The sequence below is a fragment of the Archocentrus centrarchus genome, chromosome 17, assembly GCF_007364275.1.
Source record: "Archocentrus centrarchus isolate MPI-CPG fArcCen1 chromosome 17, fArcCen1, whole genome shotgun sequence".
In the NCBI taxonomy this organism is placed as follows: domain Eukaryota; kingdom Metazoa; phylum Chordata; class Actinopteri; order Cichliformes; family Cichlidae; genus Archocentrus; species Archocentrus centrarchus.
Window position 1 is genome coordinate 6,582,241 of NC_044362.1, and position 18,885 is coordinate 6,601,125.

At 42.7% G+C, this 18,885-nt stretch overlaps 1 protein-coding gene across 1 annotated transcript in view; it reads right to left on the reverse strand.

Annotated features, from left to right (window-relative positions):
* Positions 1–17,958, reverse strand: part of LOC115796483 (zinc finger SWIM domain-containing protein 5-like) — a 37,943-nt gene extending 19,985 nt beyond the window's left edge. The window contains exon 1 of the mRNA XM_030752907.1: positions 17,299–17,958. Within this exon, the coding sequence (XP_030608767.1) occupies positions 17,299–17,827 (529 nt within the window). The 5' untranslated portion in view covers positions 17,828–17,958. The remainder of the gene's footprint in view (positions 1–17,298) is intronic.
* Between the last annotated feature and the right edge of the window lie 927 nt (positions 17,959–18,885).

Consider the following 18,885-nt stretch of genomic DNA (forward strand, 5'->3'; position numbering starts at 1 on the left):
TCACATACAGCAATGAATGATTTAGCCTACCCATTTTCAGTGGACATAAGTGGATGATATCAACTTTACATGTGTATGTCAACAGCAGTCTGCAAAGCCAAGTTAGCGTAGACTCTGTGCAGAAAGTCTGTAGCTCTGCAACTTTGAAGGCTGCCTCTGCTCACCCAGAAGTTCAGAAGCTTTAATCTCAACCTTCTTGTAAATCTCATTCTTAGCACCAGGAGCCAACAACAGTACTGCTTTACTGGCTCTTCCTGTGTGCATGTCACAGAGCACTGTTCATGATAATTGCCACTGGAAAAGAAAAAAAAAAAAACCAGAACTCCTGATCCAAAGGCAAAATGGCTGGACTTGGATTCAACAGAATAGCTTCTTTAACCAGCTGAAGATCAGGCAGGTCAGTTCAATGAAACTCGAGAACCCCGGAGCTCTAACTGCAGAGAGATCTGTGCTCAAAACCACTCCCTATCAGCTGCTGGATGCAGGCAGCCACATTGCCTCCAGTAATCTCAGTCATCACTTTCAGTTTCAGAGAAAATTCTCAAAACACCCCAAGAAACAGTTCAAAAAATGCTAAAAATGAGTTATTGCCTCACCCAAGCTTATCTGTTGATCTAATCTTAACTCTAAAGACAATGAGAAAGGATAAAAATAATAATAATCAGTTTGGAGGATATCACCTACATACCTTACTGCCACTTTTATGTTACAGTCAGGCCTCCATGGACAGAGGCAGCAGAAGCAGCGAAGGAGAGATGAATAATAGGACAAAAAGGCCAACTTAAGGCTAAGTAGCAGCTCAGATGCTCACCATGGCTGAGACTCCATCAGAGAGAATTACTCTGACAAACCCTCTTCAATCAGACAGCCATCCAACCACCCCCACCGCCACATCTCTTTACTTTACTCTCATCCATCTTCTTCTACATCCTACCACTCAGAATGAAGAGATGAAAGATGATTAAAGGTAATAGCTGTGAGTACCCAGTTAGCTCTCCCCCCTCAGAGAGAGAAGAGGAAATGAGAGCATTTATTGTTGGTGATGAAATGCACAATAAGCCTCATTTCTTAACTTACCATAAAAACATGTCCCATTAGGATGGACATAAGGGATGGGTATTAAATTAGTACTGCTTCCACAGTAGTCAGTGGCAAAGTATTGATAAGTACCCAAACAAATAGCTGCTATTGGTATTTAATAGGTGTGGGGAAAGGGGGGAACCCCCCCCAAAAAAACAAAACAAAAAACAGCATAGCATCGCAATATTTTGCGTGGCGATATTGTATTGATACTGAGATGCCACATATTTTATCAAATTAAAATACTCTGGAAATGTTATGAACAAGAGGGCTCATCTCACACACCACCATCCAGAGATAATGTTAGCCACTTACATGAAATCAGCCCAAAAAACCCTACAACACTGGACACACTTAGCGTGACAAATCTACCTCCTAATTCACAGAAAGCTAATGGCTCAGTCACGCAGGACAGCAGCCTCCTTGCATCTACCTAATAAATAAATAAAATGAATAAATAATTAACGCGTACTGCTGGGTGATTGTATTGAATTTTTATCCACATTCTGAGAACGATTACAACTTGCGGTGACTAAATGTTTGCCCAGAGCTTGAGGGTGTTGCACACTCACGACCACTTTTGATACACAAGGTGATTACACAGGGCACCTGATAGGTGGCAACCTTTCTGCAAACAGTTGCAGTCTGATTTAGACTGCCTGCAATCACTCAGAGATTGTCTAAGGGTTGTAAATAAGTCCCATCCAATTTATAAATGCAGACAGATTGCCAACATGTTGCCAGCAATCTGAATGAGTCTTTGTCAATGAGCCCAACTTGAGGGGACTCGACTGAACTGGCTGCCAACTGGTTGTATTCTGGTTGTATTCCACTAGAACAGGAAGGTTGCTGAGCGCCAATTTAACAATTAAACGTGAAGTTCTGTGTATTAAAAAAAAAATAAAAAAATACGGCCAAATGTAAAGTAATAACGAATGTTAAAAAAAAAAAAAAATAGTTGTTCTTAATCGGGGCAAGAGACGCATCAGGAAACAATAATAATTAAAACAATAATTAAAAACACAGCATTTTTGAATATGTAAATCAGTGCAGCACATTCACACAGCAGCTGCTGTATAAGCGTCTTCAGCGTAGCTTCCATTTTGGCAAATCCAAGTCCGGTTTAGATTTTTCAAACTAAAAATGCAACTGTTGTGCTGGAGGCAACCCAGGTGAAGTGAAAGATGATGGCTGGCAGCAATAACTCCTACTTATGTTACTGTAAGAACAATCCAAACCTTCATGAGCTAAAGGCTGACAGTTGATGTAGAAAAGTCATCTTTTTTGACTGCTCCAGTCTAATGGTGGATTTTACTGCCGCAGCACTTTTTAGGCTGATGAGAAATGTTTAAAAACAAGCCGAAACTAAAGCTGTCTAACTGCAGAAGATGATATTGCATCTCCAAATTTTGCAGACCCCTGCACACAAAAGCAGCCACCAACTCTCTTGTACTGATGCCTGAAGGCACATCTAAGGGAGGTTCATTTTAACGTGCTACAGTTGCAGTTAAACAGCTCTAAACGTTAATTATATAAGTGTCAGAAAAACAATTAGAAAATGTTATTGCCAAAGTATGGTGAAGTTTTAGGTGCTGAACTCTGGATTATGCCGCTACACTGAATGCTGATGGGTTTTAGTTAGAACAAGACTGTTTTGGGGACATTGTTGTAGACAAATTGAGAAATGGAATAAATAAATATCACATTTTAGCAAAGTATGTGCAGCCTGGAATATGACAAGAGCAGCAAAGAGTGCAAAAAGATGTCTAGCGCCTCCATATTTCTAAGTCACGAATAAAGACAATTAGACTAAAGGGCAGTGATGCTGTCCACCAGTGTGCAGCAGCGCCTGCTCTGGAAGTGTACGCACGTTTCAGGAAAAGGGAGAAGAGAAAACTCGAAAAATATGAACGAGCTTTTTGGTGTTCAAAGCAGATGAGATAAGATACCATTTAATTGCTTCTTTTATAAGCTCAGCTTTAATCCCATTGTTACTGCGATGGTGTTTCATCCTACTGATAACACACAACACTTTAAAACACTCATTTACACACACACACACACAGTATATACACATATACACACAGAAAGATGCTGCTGTAGCAGAAAAAGTGCTTAGCATGCCACATGCTCTCTTTTTTGGGGCAAACTTATCTAGGTGAAAATTAGACTTTAAAATCACTAAGAAAGAAGTTTAGAGATCAGGCTGCGTGTGTGTTGAGAGAGGACCAGAGGAAAAGGAAGAGGGGATTTCAGATGGGTTGTTAGATCTTTTTCTCAAATTCAACACTATTCCCATCAAGGTCAAGACACAAAGTAAAAGCAAACAGGAAGTAAGCAACGTAAAACAACATTAGCTTGGAAGGATTTGAAAAATCCTGGATGTGGATGTGATAAACAACTGGCTTATGCAAAAAACACTATAAAAAAATGTCTGAAACAAGGAGCACTGAACACACACACCACTACTGGTGGACCCCTATGTGCACACACTCGCCCCCACAATGGTGATGTAGTGTAAGGCAGTGGAGAAGGCACCTAATCCCATTACACCATGACAACTACTAAAAACCCTGTATTCACTGACAAATGCCCAGATTTGGACACACACACACACACACACACACACATTTCACAGCCTTAAAGTGGACATTTAGTAACCTCTATGTACCCTAGTCGTGGACAGTTTACTGTGCTGATGTGAGCAGACAGTTTAAGTGGTCTGGGTTCAAACATCTTGAGGCCATCTTACAAAGGTAATGGGTAGAAACCCAGAAACCATTTGCTTATTACATTAGCTGTAGACTTTGTTTACGGCTGCTAATCACCCTGATGCTGCCCGCTCAGTACACAGTAGCAGTACTAACTTGCTGTAGTTTAGTACTGTTTGCATTGATTGTTGCCCCCCACACACACACACACACACACACACACACACTCTACACCTACTAATAAAATGCTACAAGTTAAATAGAAGCACAAGCCTCTTGGACAGGCTGTACCACACAACAAGTCATAACTGGTTGGATAATTTTATTGAACGTTATCCAAAAATGCAACAACAGCACAAACATGGTAAACAGATCCAGTTCAGTGACTCCAATTAGTGATGTTCAGTATCCTAATTGATGACTTTTTTAATTAATAAATAAAAAAGGTAAAGTAAACTTTCAACCTTAATAATCTACAAATGATAAAGTTGCTCATCTTGAACAGAATCCAACAACTGCTATGTAGGCAACTGCAGTGCCTACATAGCAGTTCCATTGTTTTTTTTAATTTTCTATTTTATTTAACAGGTCTTTTTCTTAACAGAAGATCATGAATCAAATGCATTCAATGAGGGCGGGGGGGCGGCACACAAAAACAAACACATGTACTGCGTCTGGCTTGTCTCTTCCATCTTTGTTTGGGTGAGAGGAGGATAGAGATGGCACGTTGGGGTGAGCAGGGTGTGTGACTAGAGGAGCCGGGGGAGGACAAAGTATGTGTGCATGCGCGTAAGAGGGTGAGAGGTCTCAACTACACTGATCCTCATGGCTATTGACCACATAAATCATGTTGCATAGAGAGGCTGTGTGTGTGTGTGTGTGTACGTTCACGCGCACAGGCGATTGTCCCTTCTGTCCCCTGTATGTGCTGCCGCACTTGACTGCTCCTATCAATTCAATTTCATTTCTCCCTCATGCTCCAGGCAGCCCCCACCCCACCACCACTGAAGTCTGTGGTCTCTCTCCCTCCCTGTGTGTGATGGACTGCTGAGAGCCTAATGAGGTCCCTCCCTCCCCTTTGGCTTTTTTGTGACAGGAGTGTGTGTGAAGGGGGTGGGGGGGTGGGGGCGCCAGAGGTGACAGGTTGGTTATGTACTTTGTACATTTGCCTTTCAGCTCTCCTCTTCCTCCCTCCTGCCGCTTCTTCCTTGCTTCACACCTCCCCTCACCCCCCCTTTTCCCTCCATTTCTCCCTTCATTACACCCTCTCCTCCCTCTCCCATCCACCTTCATCTCATCCCTCCCATCTCTGCCCAGACCTTTTTTTTTCCCCAAGCCTATCCTCCTCCTCCACTCTCTGCAGTCGTCTTACCATTCATTTGTCGGTGAGACTGCGGCCTAATGGGCCATAGCAGGCCTTCCACAAAAGAAACCCACACAGAGTGCTGTTATTAGCAGACAGCGAGAGAAAGAGGAGGGAGGCAAATGGGCAGGCGTAGAAAGGAGGGAGGGTAATCCAGCAGAACTGAACAGAAAAAAGGTAAACTGGGGTGATTCATTTTAATGTGCTGTTCAATTAGCAAGTGCTGAGGAGGCATCTTCCACTCTCTGGCCTCATGATTGTGTATCTGTGTGCTCTGGCAGTTAACTGACTGGCTTGTTCAGAGGAGCAGAGGCCAATAACTGCACAATATGACCCAATAGCCATTTACAAAACAGACTGATAGATATGCAGTGTGTGTTTAGAGCTTCTTCTGCTGCCCCTGCATAGCCACAGGAACTGTTTCAAGTGGAGGGTGCTATACGGATGGAGTACAAGATCACTGACACACACAGAAAGATCTGCATAAATGACATTGGGTTATGCACAGTTTTACTGAAGCAGTTTAAGTGAAGTATCTACAGAAGTACAATGTAAGAAGAAATGCATAAACTATGGGCAACACACATTACAAACAGCAACCACATATCATCATTACTGGTATTATTACCATTGAACAATTTACAGTCAATTATTAATTGGTGACTAAGTCATCCAAAGCCATGCCATGTTAAGTTAATAATTAACATAAGATAGCATGGGTTTGCACTGTAGGAGGAAGCTGGAGTACCTGGAGGGAAAGAGAGAACATGTAAACTCTACACAAAAAACAAACAAATAAATACCCCTGCTGACTGGTGTACTCAAACCCAGGACCTTTGGCAGAACCTTCTTGCTGTGAGGTAACAGGGCCATCCTCTGCACCTCTGTGCTGCTTCCCGTATTTAATTTGTTTTATCCAACTTGTGGCAGTGTCGCTAATGGTGGTCTTGTTATAGGCCCCAATTAACTTGTTGCATTGCACGGCTCCATGAATATATCAAATCGCTCACAGCTGTAGTGATAAAGGCCAGGCGGCAAATTTAGCAGAGACTGCAAACAGGACAACCTCACAGTCTCCATTCAAATTTTGTTATTCAGATTCATTCACATCTCAGAGCTTCGTGAAACTTTGGTGGGTGGAGACAAAACAAACTTGACCAACCGTCAAAGACACAAATCATGTGAAGAGGTCTGCACTGACGAATTACATATCGGCTCTTAACAGAATGCGAGAAAATGTTTTCATCTGACAAGAACATAACAGAACTATGGTGAGGAGGAGGAGGACATCTGTAGGCCACGAGAATACCAAGCAGCGCAAGAAGAAAGATATTCTGCATGCTTATTGACTCCCATTTCCTGAGATCAAAGTCAGCAAAATGTATGGAAATAGTTTATAATCCAACTATAATGGCTGTCTCTCTCACACAGGGCTCCTATAGGCCCCCTGTCTGTCTTGCTGGCAGTAATAGCACTGTTGTGTAGGGCTTTCAGTGCTGCTGAGATTAGAAATGCATGTAGGATAGAGGCACTTGCTGCAATACACAACTGTGTCTGTATTCAAAAGAAGGCGGGTGGGGGGTGGGGGGCGATTATTATCTGTGCCTATGATCTACGACTGCCCATTCCAAGTGGAGATGGGCAGCACAATAAAGCACCAAATACACTGCATTCAAAAGAAAGATGGGAGCATTAGCATAGAGATCAAGAAACAGTCAGATCTGGCTAACACAAAGTGAGGCATAATGGGAGCAGAAAGAAGGAATTTTCTTTCAAATTCAAAGCCAGCAGAGCACTGCGTTCAAAATGCTACAGATGTGGAGTTCAAAAAGAGAATTATATGACTTTAAAGAGATTCCTTTCCAGCTGTTGCCATACACAATATGGCATTTTATATTCATGCTGTGCACATGTGCATTGTGGACTGTGCAAACCCAGAAGTGGCCACAACTACAGAAACTTTACTCAGTGTAAAAAGGTCAACGCTAAAGCTGGTTCAGAGAATCCCAGATCTTTCACAGCCCCCCCGATCGCTTTGGTGCAATTCTCACATCAGGAGTGCCATTCTCACCACTCTTTATGCAGTTCTCAAAACAGTGAAGGCATTCATAGACTCCCCTGTGCAAAAGACACTAATCAATCAAAACCTTTCACATGCAAAGTCAGTTAATCACTTCATCTCTGATCAATGAATCAAAACCCTTTTGCCATTGTGATGGGTACAGCAGCAGAAGACCACACAAGAAACTGAGGTTACATTTGGCACAGACTCACCAAAGTTGGACAACAGAAGATTGGAGAAATGCTCCACAGTCACCAGATCTCAGTCCGGTGGAGCAACTTTAGCGTGTGGTTAAAGGGGAAATGTGGATGAGCAGATGACAAATCTGCAGCAAATATGTGACGCCATCATGTCGATATGGACCAAAATCTCTGGGCAATGCTTTCAGCACCTTGTTGAATCTATGCCACAACGAATGAAGGCAGCTCTGAAGGCACAAGGGGTCCAACACAGTACCAACAAGGTGTACCTAATAAAGTGGCTAATGAGTGCATATGTATAGTCTTGTGTGTAATTAGCGGTGACATGACACATGACTATGTATTGTTTCAACTAAACCGCTTTCTGAGAACGTGTGTTTATATATCTGCTTTGATCTGAAGGGCAGTTTCACTGCTGTCACTGACAGCATGTTACTGACCTTGATCTTTCATACATATTTGAAAAAAGGTTTCAAGTAATTTGGTTGAAAACACTAATGCATATTCAGCAAAGTGAGATCTAGAGTTTTTGATGAGTTGTAAGATTCAGATCATCAACACAAGTTTCCTTAGTAGTGAAGCACATGTAGAAACTATAGCAGTACACACACACACACACACACACAAAAAAAAAAAAAAAGCCTGATTTGAGAACTGCATTAAGAGCAGTGAGAATGACTTTTCTGATGTAAGAATTGCACCAAAGCAATTGAGAACAACTGCAGATGTAATGGTTCAGTTTGCGTAGCAGCTTTTTCAGCAAGCAAAGAAGAAGGAACCTAAAATTATGATGATTATTCTTAAAACTGACAGGTTTGATGAACATTAAAAGGAAGTTTAAGAACGAAATTGTTACAGTGTCTGCACGATGTGAGGAAAATCTGGAGTGTGTGGCAACACTGTTGAACGTAATGACAATATGATCAGCACCACAAAAACTGCAGTATTCCTATTACACATATGGATGAAATGAGGAATGAAGACAAACTGGGATGGAATAAAACTGTACTGCATCAAGCTTCCTATCAAAATCTCTCTAAATTACATTTACACACACACACACACACACACACCCACACCCCAAATCAAACATCATGGATGAGAAGCACCAACAGCGGCTGCAGTGGACAGTTTAAACTGTTTCTAACACCAATGCCAAGAGCAGACCATATTGCAGATGTTCCACATCTGTAGGTCTCTGGGTGATGGTACTCTACATGACATCTTCAGACGACCCACGCAAAACAATGAAAAGACCTTAAGTTTGGCTCATGTGAAAAAGTTTGAACCATTCCAAAAAGTGCAGTAAAGACAGGCACTTTGAGTGCGAGTTCTGCTTGGGTGAGTTCTATCCAACCATCAAGTAATCAATAGGAGGACAGAGATGAAGAGAAGAGTTCTGCTCATTTCCCACAAAGGAAGGGAAATGGGTCTGAGGTCAATACGATGAGAACAGGTTTTAATCTGGGCTAACATTACTCTATTTGCAATGCCTAAATTTAGGCTGACAGCTGTCACATCCTCTCCAGACAGGTCTAAGCTCAAAGAGATTTACCCTTTTTCACTTTTAAACAATACCTGTCACAGCTTTCAGCCTACACTTAAGTCATCCTGGATTTTCCCCTCCTGCCGTCATCCACTCCATAGGCATTACTTTTATTTTTATGGAAATGCTTCATTAAATCTCACGTGGGAAGAGTTATGAGATTATATTGCAGGAAAAAAAAAAATAAAAAAAAAATAGTGTAGTATTTCTGGTACACAAGTGTAACAACCTGATCATAGGACTGGGTTTGGTTTGGGTCTCCTTTGCATTTCAGGTGCATCTTTACTCAGTCAGCCCATTTCCCCCCCCCAAATTTGTTACCAAAAGAAGACATAATAGCCCAGGCTGCAAGCATCAACCTTTCCTTTCAGGTTCGGCCTCTCTGAGACAGGGACAGAGGCCAAATGTGCACAAACCACCATAGTAAACACACACTTGTACACATACAAAAAGCCAATAAAAGACAGGTGTGGAACAGTGCAATAACTGAATGCAGCAGGCTGTCAGCTTCAAGAGCTAAAAAGGACAAGGCCACCATTGATCTCGGCTGATAATTGCACACCCATCTAAAGGTAAAAGCACTAAAAGCAGGTTGGAGGAAAAACACACAGGATGGGGACGCATGAGAACAGGACAGAAGCAGTAAAAAAATGTGTTTGCGCTGCATTTTAATTTACACAAACATACACACATTGGTAGTGGAACAAAAATTGTAAGAAAGGAACCATTGTTGAGGGACAGAGCTGAGCAAACAATACCAGCGGCAAAGAATGCCATTTTGCTAGCTACTGCAAACAGGGCCTGAGTGGAAATGGCAAAGTAAGATATCACAGCAAAAAAAAAAAAAAATATGTGCTGGAACACCTGAGGTCAGGTTAAGGCAAAAAACAAGACAAAACCACACTGGGAGCAGTGGTGACGTACAGCAAGGGGAGCAATCCTGGGATGTTAAGTTCTTGCATTTTAGTGGCTTCTTTGTGTTTAAAGTGAGGGCCATTTATTTTGGTTACAGTCTAACAAAGCTGGTTGTAGCCATTCTTCTCATGAAAGCATTTCCATAAACTGTCCATCGGTCCGATCCTTGCACACACACACACACACACACACACACACACACACACGGGGGGGGGGGGGAGACAGACAGACACACATCTCCTGGGCAGACTTCTGGCCCAAGAATGTCTCAAACACGCTAGTTTGTGCAGTATGCTTTTAATTTATGCATAAAAGCAAAATTGGGAACAACAGGCACCGCCACAAGAATGTCGTCGACTGCACTGTCTTCCTCTCATGTTGAACTTGGCTGTTCAAAAACAAAAATCTAATCGTGTATAACTGACAAGAACTGAGAGTTCAAGCCTTCCATTGTGTGTCCCTTCCACACCCACACAGAGGTGGGACACTGTTGTGTGAAGTAGCACAGCAGAAAAAGGGGTTTCCAAAAAGAAACTGCAACACTCCAGTAATCGCTGTCAAAATACCAGCAACTACATCACCCACCCCACCATGTTCAGGACAAGAAGAAAAAATTAAACCACCACAATACAAGTACAATGATGATCTAGATTGGCAGCTAGGTAGTCCAGGAGCTTTTACTGCCTTCTTTGACTGCAGGAGCAGCCTTCCTGTAGGTCTGATGTAAATTTGTGGTGCCCACTCCAGCTTCCGCAAGGGCAGTGTACAAATGCATATACACATTAATGACTGTTGACAATGAACACAAAGCAATGGAGATCATCTCGAGCCCTTAAGCAGGGACATGAATATTACTTCGATAAATTAAAAAAAAAAAAAAAAAAAAAAAACAAAAAAAAATTTGTTTTTCTGGATGATGTCTTAATTACTATTGTTAGAAAATTGCTCATGTTAAAAACTGCTGTAACTTCCAACAATTTTCTCCTCATTCTTGCTGGTTTTGATGTGGCGCCTTGACAGCAGATCATGTGTGAACAGCATGCATGGCTCAACACTGAAAACATATCACAACTGTGTGTTAAAGCAAGGGGGGGGAAAAAAAAAAAAACACTTAAAAACAAAAAGCACAGGGCCAACTGTTTAAGTGAAGAGTGTAGAGCTCTTGGCAGCAACAGTGAGACAAAAGACGCAGTGAACACTTCCATATTTTGCTTCCATCATGCCTTTTGTGTCTTAAATGTAATGTACAAATGGTAGAGGAAGCCCTCAAAGAACAACAAGCTTTGATTAATGATTTTATATAATCAGGACACACACACACACACACACACACACACGGCTGTCCCTTTGATGAGTATGACAACAGAGTCTTCCTAATGGCCTCATCTTTCACGAGTCTCTCCAAGAGCTAATAAGAGTGCAGGGACGATTTGTCTTACCGATTCTCTTTTCAAGTGTGGCAGGCGTGGAATTAATTACACTGATTAAATATTGTCTGTCTGATTTTCAGCCCTTCCCTGCTGCATTAAAACAGCAGATAGCTAACTGGCTAAAGTTTGGGCTCAGAATGCCTTGAATATACACTGATAAATACATATAGAACAAATGCATTGACAGGAAATAAAATGCATCTTTTTCTACAGTTACCGCTGCAGTGCAGGATAAAGCACTTTTAAGTTCAGTGTGTAGCGCTTCATATAAAAGGGATGATGAGCATTTAAAAAGACAGCTTTTCTATATAAATCAGTTTGACCAAATTTAACAAAGAGCACACAGTTGAAATTATACTGATACACACCCACTGAAACACCCCCCTTACCCCAGTCTTCACTGAAATTTAAGTAGTTCAAGCCCAGCAAATTACTTCAATGTAGGGCTGCAATGATTCCTCGAGTAAAGGCCTTTACACACCGACCGCGTAAATTCCGTGCGAATGTTTCATCCACTAAAAATATTTTTTGGACTCGCCTGTTCTTAATGCAGTCGTTCACACCCACCGTGTTATTTCACAGAAAAAAAAAAAAAAAAAAAAAAAAGACCCTTTAACACCAAGTGGATCATCACTGACGTTTTCCCCACGCCTTCCTTTGATTGCTCTGTTATTCTCAAGGGTTAATAAATGCCAGCTGCCTCCCAGGGATTTGTGTCTCCTTCCAGTCTCAAACTGGGGATCTTTCGCATGTTAGCAAATGTGTCAACCACTACACTATGGAGCCACTTCCAAACTATTAAGGTTTAGGAAAAGCTTTTGTGTGTTTTTAGTTAAAGTAGAGCCCTACACAAGTTTCACCCATTCCAAAAAGACATAATGACAGTAAGAGGAGGAATTATTCATGAATTTATTCACAAACAGACCAGTACTGTGCCCCCCCCCCCCCCCCCCCCCCTCCTTTCTGGTGAGACTGATGAGAAAAGGGCACAGAAGAAGAAATGAAGACAGACCGGTTGGTCAAAGGTTCATCTTACAGCAAAATAATGACCCAAAACATAGCTCAACATAAGGCTTCAAATGAAAGCAACAGAAAAGTGAAACAATCGTGAGAAAGTCTGCAGAGAATTGAGGCAAACTTTATTTAACTTCCACAGTAGAAAGAAATCCACAAGCGTGTACGGCTGGTGAATCACATTTTCAAGCCGAAGAGACTTTTAGCAACAACTTGAAAAATATAACAGTTCAAAACTGTTAGACCATAGGTGTACATAAACAGGATATAAACAAATGTAACATGTTCTTGGAACACAACACAAAAGTGCTGGAAGACAGCATACACAGATTTTAGCAATCATTTGGAGTTTTGCATCTGGACATAATCACTGAAAATGGTCATCATCACTAGGATGGCTCAGCAATCAAAACCTCTCGCAGAGCCATACCATTACATATACTGAGTCTGAAGTTTACTCATGATTACCCCGAAGAACGTGAGCCAACACAGTGGAAACACTGCTGATTTGCAAGCTCAGATTGTCACCGTCTTCAGCAATTGTCTGGCCTCTTTCTTACTCAGTCATAACTGACTCTTTCCAGTTTGCCCCATTCCCCCCTGTCAAAACCACCAACTCAGCCAGCAGCAGCCTCACAGATGAACAGCAGAGGACATGGGAGGGTAGGGGGGAAAAAAAAAAAAAAAAAAAAAAACCTCATTCAGATTTTGTTTTTGTCAGACTTACAGCACTTTACCATGAGGGAGCTTACAGACAGAATATGATTAAAGAGCGAGTCATCTTTTACTGAGGAAAGTTGCAGAAGACGGGGGGGAGAGGGGAGAAAGTGTGCGTAAAAGGCATAAAGGAGCCCGATAGATAGAAACCACATGGAGTTATATGACAAAAGAAAAAGACAGAAAGAATGGCAAAAAGAGCGGTGATCGAAAAATGGAAGGAAAGATGAAAAGCGAGTGGTGTCAGTGGACACAGCCCGGGACTCGAGTCAGGAAGAAAAATGGGAGATGAGGCAAGCGAGGATGAGCTCACCACCTCCTGTCTTTTATCGCAATGTGTTCTTGAGAAATCCAAGAGCAGATTTACACCAGAGGCTCGCAAGATTTTCTACAACAAGGAACCCCACAGCCGTTCTGCCAGGAAATTACATCTGAGGAAATACTGGCAGGACCAACCAAGCTCAACACACACGCACTTTCTGCAGAATGAAGAGCGTGTAATACAGCAAAAAACTCAACATTTCCATTTAACTACTAGAACCAAACATTTGTGACCTACATGAACAAAGTGACATCAACCACTATTATCAGTAAATGCCATCTTATTTGCCGATCAGTCCACAGGGCCGATATCCAGTGCACAATTACTTGACCCTAGCGCAGACATATCAGGAAGAAGTTAAACCTTTCAGGGGTTAACAGACAAAATGATCTTTCATGATCACAGAACACATAAAGGAATACAAAACAGAACAGACATTTCTGTCAAACATCAACTTTCAGTTCTTAAATAAGTTTTCAGTCCACTGAGTGACTGTCCCGTACAGTTTAATCCCGTTCAACTTTGCTGCCTTGCTTTGTCAGAGCCACTGGTGCTTGAAAAGGCGTCAAGGACCCATTACAGCTTTATGTAACCTTGTGAAGACAGCGATGTGCACACACATAATACTCCCCCCCTCAAAAACACCCCTTTCTGTGAACAAGGGGTTTTTCTACAGCTGGGTAACAAAGCATGACCCAATAATCCCAAAGCTTGACTCAAAGCTAAAGAAGCCCCCCCCCCCATTCCCTCCCTCCACTTATATCCCTTCCTCCCGCTCTCTGAGGACTTTATAAAGGCTACAGCAAGGGGGCTTCTGGGTGAGTATGCGCAGTGTACAAAGGAGAGGGGGGGGGGTTACAAAAACAAGCATGCTTTGCTTTGATTATTGTAATTATGACTTGGAGCAAGGAATAGATTATTATGAACACACGAGGCAATGAGATGTTGATGAGCTCACGTCCCTTCAATCCATCACTATTACCATTAAAAGAGACTCATGTGCAAAAGCCCTTCACTCGTAATGCACGGGGGGGGATCCGAGGGACAATACCAGTCATCCCATTTCTTAATGGTCAATGCATCAATAGGTGTCTTTGCCGATAAGGGTTATCGGTTTTAACTAAAATGACCCCGCCATTTCATTAGTACTCAGCTCGGTTGAGGGGCTGTTACAGCAATAAAGACCAGCAGCTAGAGGCAAGGGAGCACTGAAACATGTCCACTGCATATGGCCCGGTACCAGATCACAATAATTATTACCTGAAAAGACAAGAGTGACTTCAGAGCTCGCTCTAGGCGCAGCGATTCTGAGAAACACGGGACAAAAACAAGTCAAAAGACGAGCATGAGATTAAAAGAACAGGAGCTCCCGCTGTGCTTGTGATAGCTGTGAGGAATTAAAACAAAACAAATAAAAAAAAAAAAAAAAAAAGGAAAACTGTATAACCCATGATAGCTTAGCTTGTGGGTTTGTCACATCTATGCTTCCCAAAAAGTTCCTGGTTCTGCATTACAGTTTACAGCTGAATTTCCATAAAAGTGGCCGATCTGCCCAAAAGAGGTGACCTATGCAGACAGCTGACTCAGCTCCTCAAAAGTCAAATGCAGACACGAGCTGCAGCACAACCAGCTCAGAGTATTTTCTAAACCATTAATATACAAACCACACAGTTCAAAAGTTGAATAGAAGTTCCAGACTGCAATCCCACCCCAAGCCATGCAACATCAACATGCATGTGTCAGCATGCTGCTCCTAATCACTCACCAGCAAGTTCCTATTACACAAGTACATGAGCCATGTCATGTTGCTTTCCTAAAAAACACGTACCACCACTATTTTAAGTGGTGATTATAACACGCCATATCAAGCGAAAGCAGCCTTAAAACTTGCCATTTGCAGGTGCGTAACACAATCCTTAAGCATTGTGTATGAGCGAGCTTGGTTGCCCAACCTATTCAAATCTAACTGTGAAAAATAACCCAAAACGATTGTTCTCCTGTTAAGTCAGTAAAACCCTTCCACAGTTACCGGCTCCCATGGTCCACACGCACAGTGAAGAGCAAGCTGAGTCTTATCTTGATGTCAAGCAGCTATTTGGCCCGTCTTGTGTTTTGTTGACAGAAAGACAAAACCATGCGCCTGCCTGCTTTGACTGACATTGGGGGTGGTGGTGGTGGAAATGATTTGCCAGCAAAGCAGGTAAGACTGGAAGTGGTTGCTTAGGGGTGTATGCTTTGTTTTGACTGATGAACTTTCAGCTGAAGTTTATACCCAAAGGGAGCCAGCAGAAAAATTAGTGACCCTAATGTACTCTGTAGCTGCAGACACCAGGGTGGAAAGACCCCTCACCCCGAAGCTAAACCTCAGTTGTTGTGATTGTAATGTCAGGAAGTGAAAAAAAAAAAAAAAATAGGTCATCACTTAGTACCTACACCTTTGTTAGTAAACCACAATCTGAGTTAAAGTTCACGCTTTAAATTCTTGAGGTAGACCAGGTTCTGAATCATCAACTCTTGAAGAAAAAAAAAAAAAAAAAAAAAAAAAAAAAGACTCAAACTTGCAAAACTTATCAAACCAGACTGCAACAAACCGCAGCTTCACAAGTCTCGGATTTCATTTCGTTCAATGAGCATTTACGAAATGCAATTAGATACAGCAGTCACCAAGAAAAGCAGCAGCAGCAGCCACAGTTTGCAGCTTTCCCCCTGATACCTCGGAGCAACATGAAACCCAGACAAGCTTCACTGGCTCTCACGCCATATGGTCTCAGAAAAATCCTCCACGTTCCTATAAAATACTTTTCCCCCTTTTGTTTTTAAACTATGCATCGGCTTCATCGGTTCAATTTCCCCTATGTCTGAGCTCAATTTGCGGCCGTGAACGAGAACCTAGAGAAAAATCAGAGTGGAGATGGAGCTTTGCGGAATGGCCCTTTGTTTGGAAACAGCCTTCTCTGCAGCGCTGGAAACGCGAGACGCTTATCGATCATTTCAACTGGAAACCTTTTGTGTTGCAAGCGACTGAGAGGCTGCGGGCAAACGGCAACAATAATAACGAAAATTAATGCTGTATTGCAACTACTAATGGGTTCTCTTTAATTATAGAAACTACACAAATACTCCCAACGTGTTTTTTCCACGCTGGTGGCGTCTGAGCTCTTTGTCCGGTCCGAGCAGCAGCCGCAAATAAACAAAAAGCCGGGGGGGATTTTTTTTTCGGATTAACGCTGGATTAATCATAGTAAGAGACCCAATAACCGCCTTTGTTCCTTGCTTAAGCCACCCTCGACCGGTGTTGAGTTGAGGAGAAAAAGAAAAAAAACTTCTACAATGGGGAAGGGAAAAAAATAAAATAAAGCCCAGACGCTATAACGTTGGGTCCTTTTGTATCCGCGTCTGTCAAGCCCTCCTCTTCCTCCGCCTGCCTCACGACTCCAGCCACCTCCGGCTGTCGACGCTGACCCTCGCAGAGGCAGAAAAGTACTCATAGTTGCCAAGACACGGCTTCCGCTTTTTAAAAAGCAAGTTGAGGCTTTAACCTAAAGGCAACGCTGGGCAAAGTAGCAGTAGCCATCGGCAGAGCTACAGAGTAAAGCAATAGGAAGCCCTTTAATTTTTAAACAGCAGTTGGTCGGCTAAGCTAGCAAGCGCCCCCTTTTCTACGCTTCCCTTTTAATTTGGGTGTCAACAAAAAGCTTTAAATTCGACCAAATATGCCTCAGTACAAGTGAAATTAACTGAAAGACACACAGAGAACCATGTGCGGTTTTATGTGCGCTGAAAAGAGGCGCTTTGCATACTTTCCGCGATAGCACCGAAAACTTCCATCAATCATCCCCCGTAAAAGGTCCAAGAGCAGCCGCAGCAGAGACTCGAAAACAGTCCAGTGTTTGTGCCAGGCAGCTTTTGCTTCGGTTAGACACAAATATTCCACTTACCGACTTGTAAAACGTTTTCCACACAGCCGGTTTCTAGCAGTCTGATACCCCGACGGAAAGGCAGTCCGTCTCCCGTCCCCACTGCCCCGGCTGCCCCAACGGTAGCTGTTGTACCGGCGGTAGATCCTCCACCGCCACCAGTGGTTGTAGCTCCGGAACCAGCACCCCCAGCCCCACCGGGAGCCGCAGACGGACCTTCCTCCCCGGCGACTCGGCACTGAAACGAAGAGTACATGCATATCTCCTTTTCGTTGCGGGGAAAAGACCAGTAGACGATGCGGCGCTGGACGGGCTCCGGGATCCGCTCGAAGCGCTCCTCTACTCTTTCGAAGGCCCACTTTTCCGCTACTGCTTTAGCAGCGCAGTCCAGAAGGGACTCGGGAGAACGATACCGGGAGCTGGGTAACCCGCTGCCGTGGCCGGGCCCCGGCCCGGGACCTCGGGGTGCAGGGCGAAGGCAGGGTCGCTTGCTGGCCGGTGGTACCGAGAGGAGAGGATGAGGCGGCTGTTCTCTGCGTCCTTCCGCCATGGTGAGCCGATCAACACTGACGAGACGGACGGTGTGCGGACACCGAGCAGCAGCAGGAAGCCAACAACTCACACACACACATACACACTAAGCTCTCAGTGCTCCCAGAGCACTCTAAATAGGGGCTTTTGTCAAACTAAACGGTAATTCAGGCAAAGCTTCCGGTCACCACTTTCAAAATAAAACACTCACTTGAATTAGAAAAGAAGGGGACTCTTTCTGTTAGATTTAAGGAACACAGCACGGACCTGATTTTTACCCATTTTCATCAAAATTATGCTTTTGAGGTTTGAAGTGATACACGATCAGTCACATATGTCCCATTTCTTAATTTTACATCTAGCAGCTGCAAAATTAAACAAGGGGCTCACAGATAGATGAAAACAGTGATAGCACGGCTGACTCTGTGGATAGCAGTTTTACCAGCAACTTTGGCATAATCATCCTTACCACTCTTAACTCATGTTTGTTACTGTGATTTCCCAAAGTGACAATGGTCAGGAACTTAAGGTTCATACTAAAAATTTGCACCATTCATTCTTCTATTAATGATTTTGTTCTTACTCTGACACTTTAGTTCCATAGCCTCCTGTCAGATTTACCTTCAGTATCAGTTAATATAGTATATTATTACCACTGTGTTAAATGACAAAATTACCAATGTAATATAACCACTAAACACTGACAGCCTAATATTTTTTTTATCATTAATATTCAAGTTAATTGGTTGCTTATTATTCCTTCCTGTTTTATAACACGGACAAGTTTTCCAGATGCTAAAGAATTAGATGATAATGCTTTGAAGGTGGCTGTCTGACAGGCCAATAATCATACCTAATTCAGGTGCTTCCAGCTCTGCTGCCTCTGTGGCCACTTTGGTTTTAAAACTGTTGTTCCTTCAAGGTTTTTGTGCGCTCCTCTGCTGGAGTTATCTCATTCCATTTTATTGAAGTGCAGGCTGTTGAAGCTCATCCTCTTTTTTTCTGCATGTGTTTCTGGAGTCGTAGAAGCTTTGCTTAGCTGCCTTTTCATCTTCCCACTTGCACTTTATAGAAAAT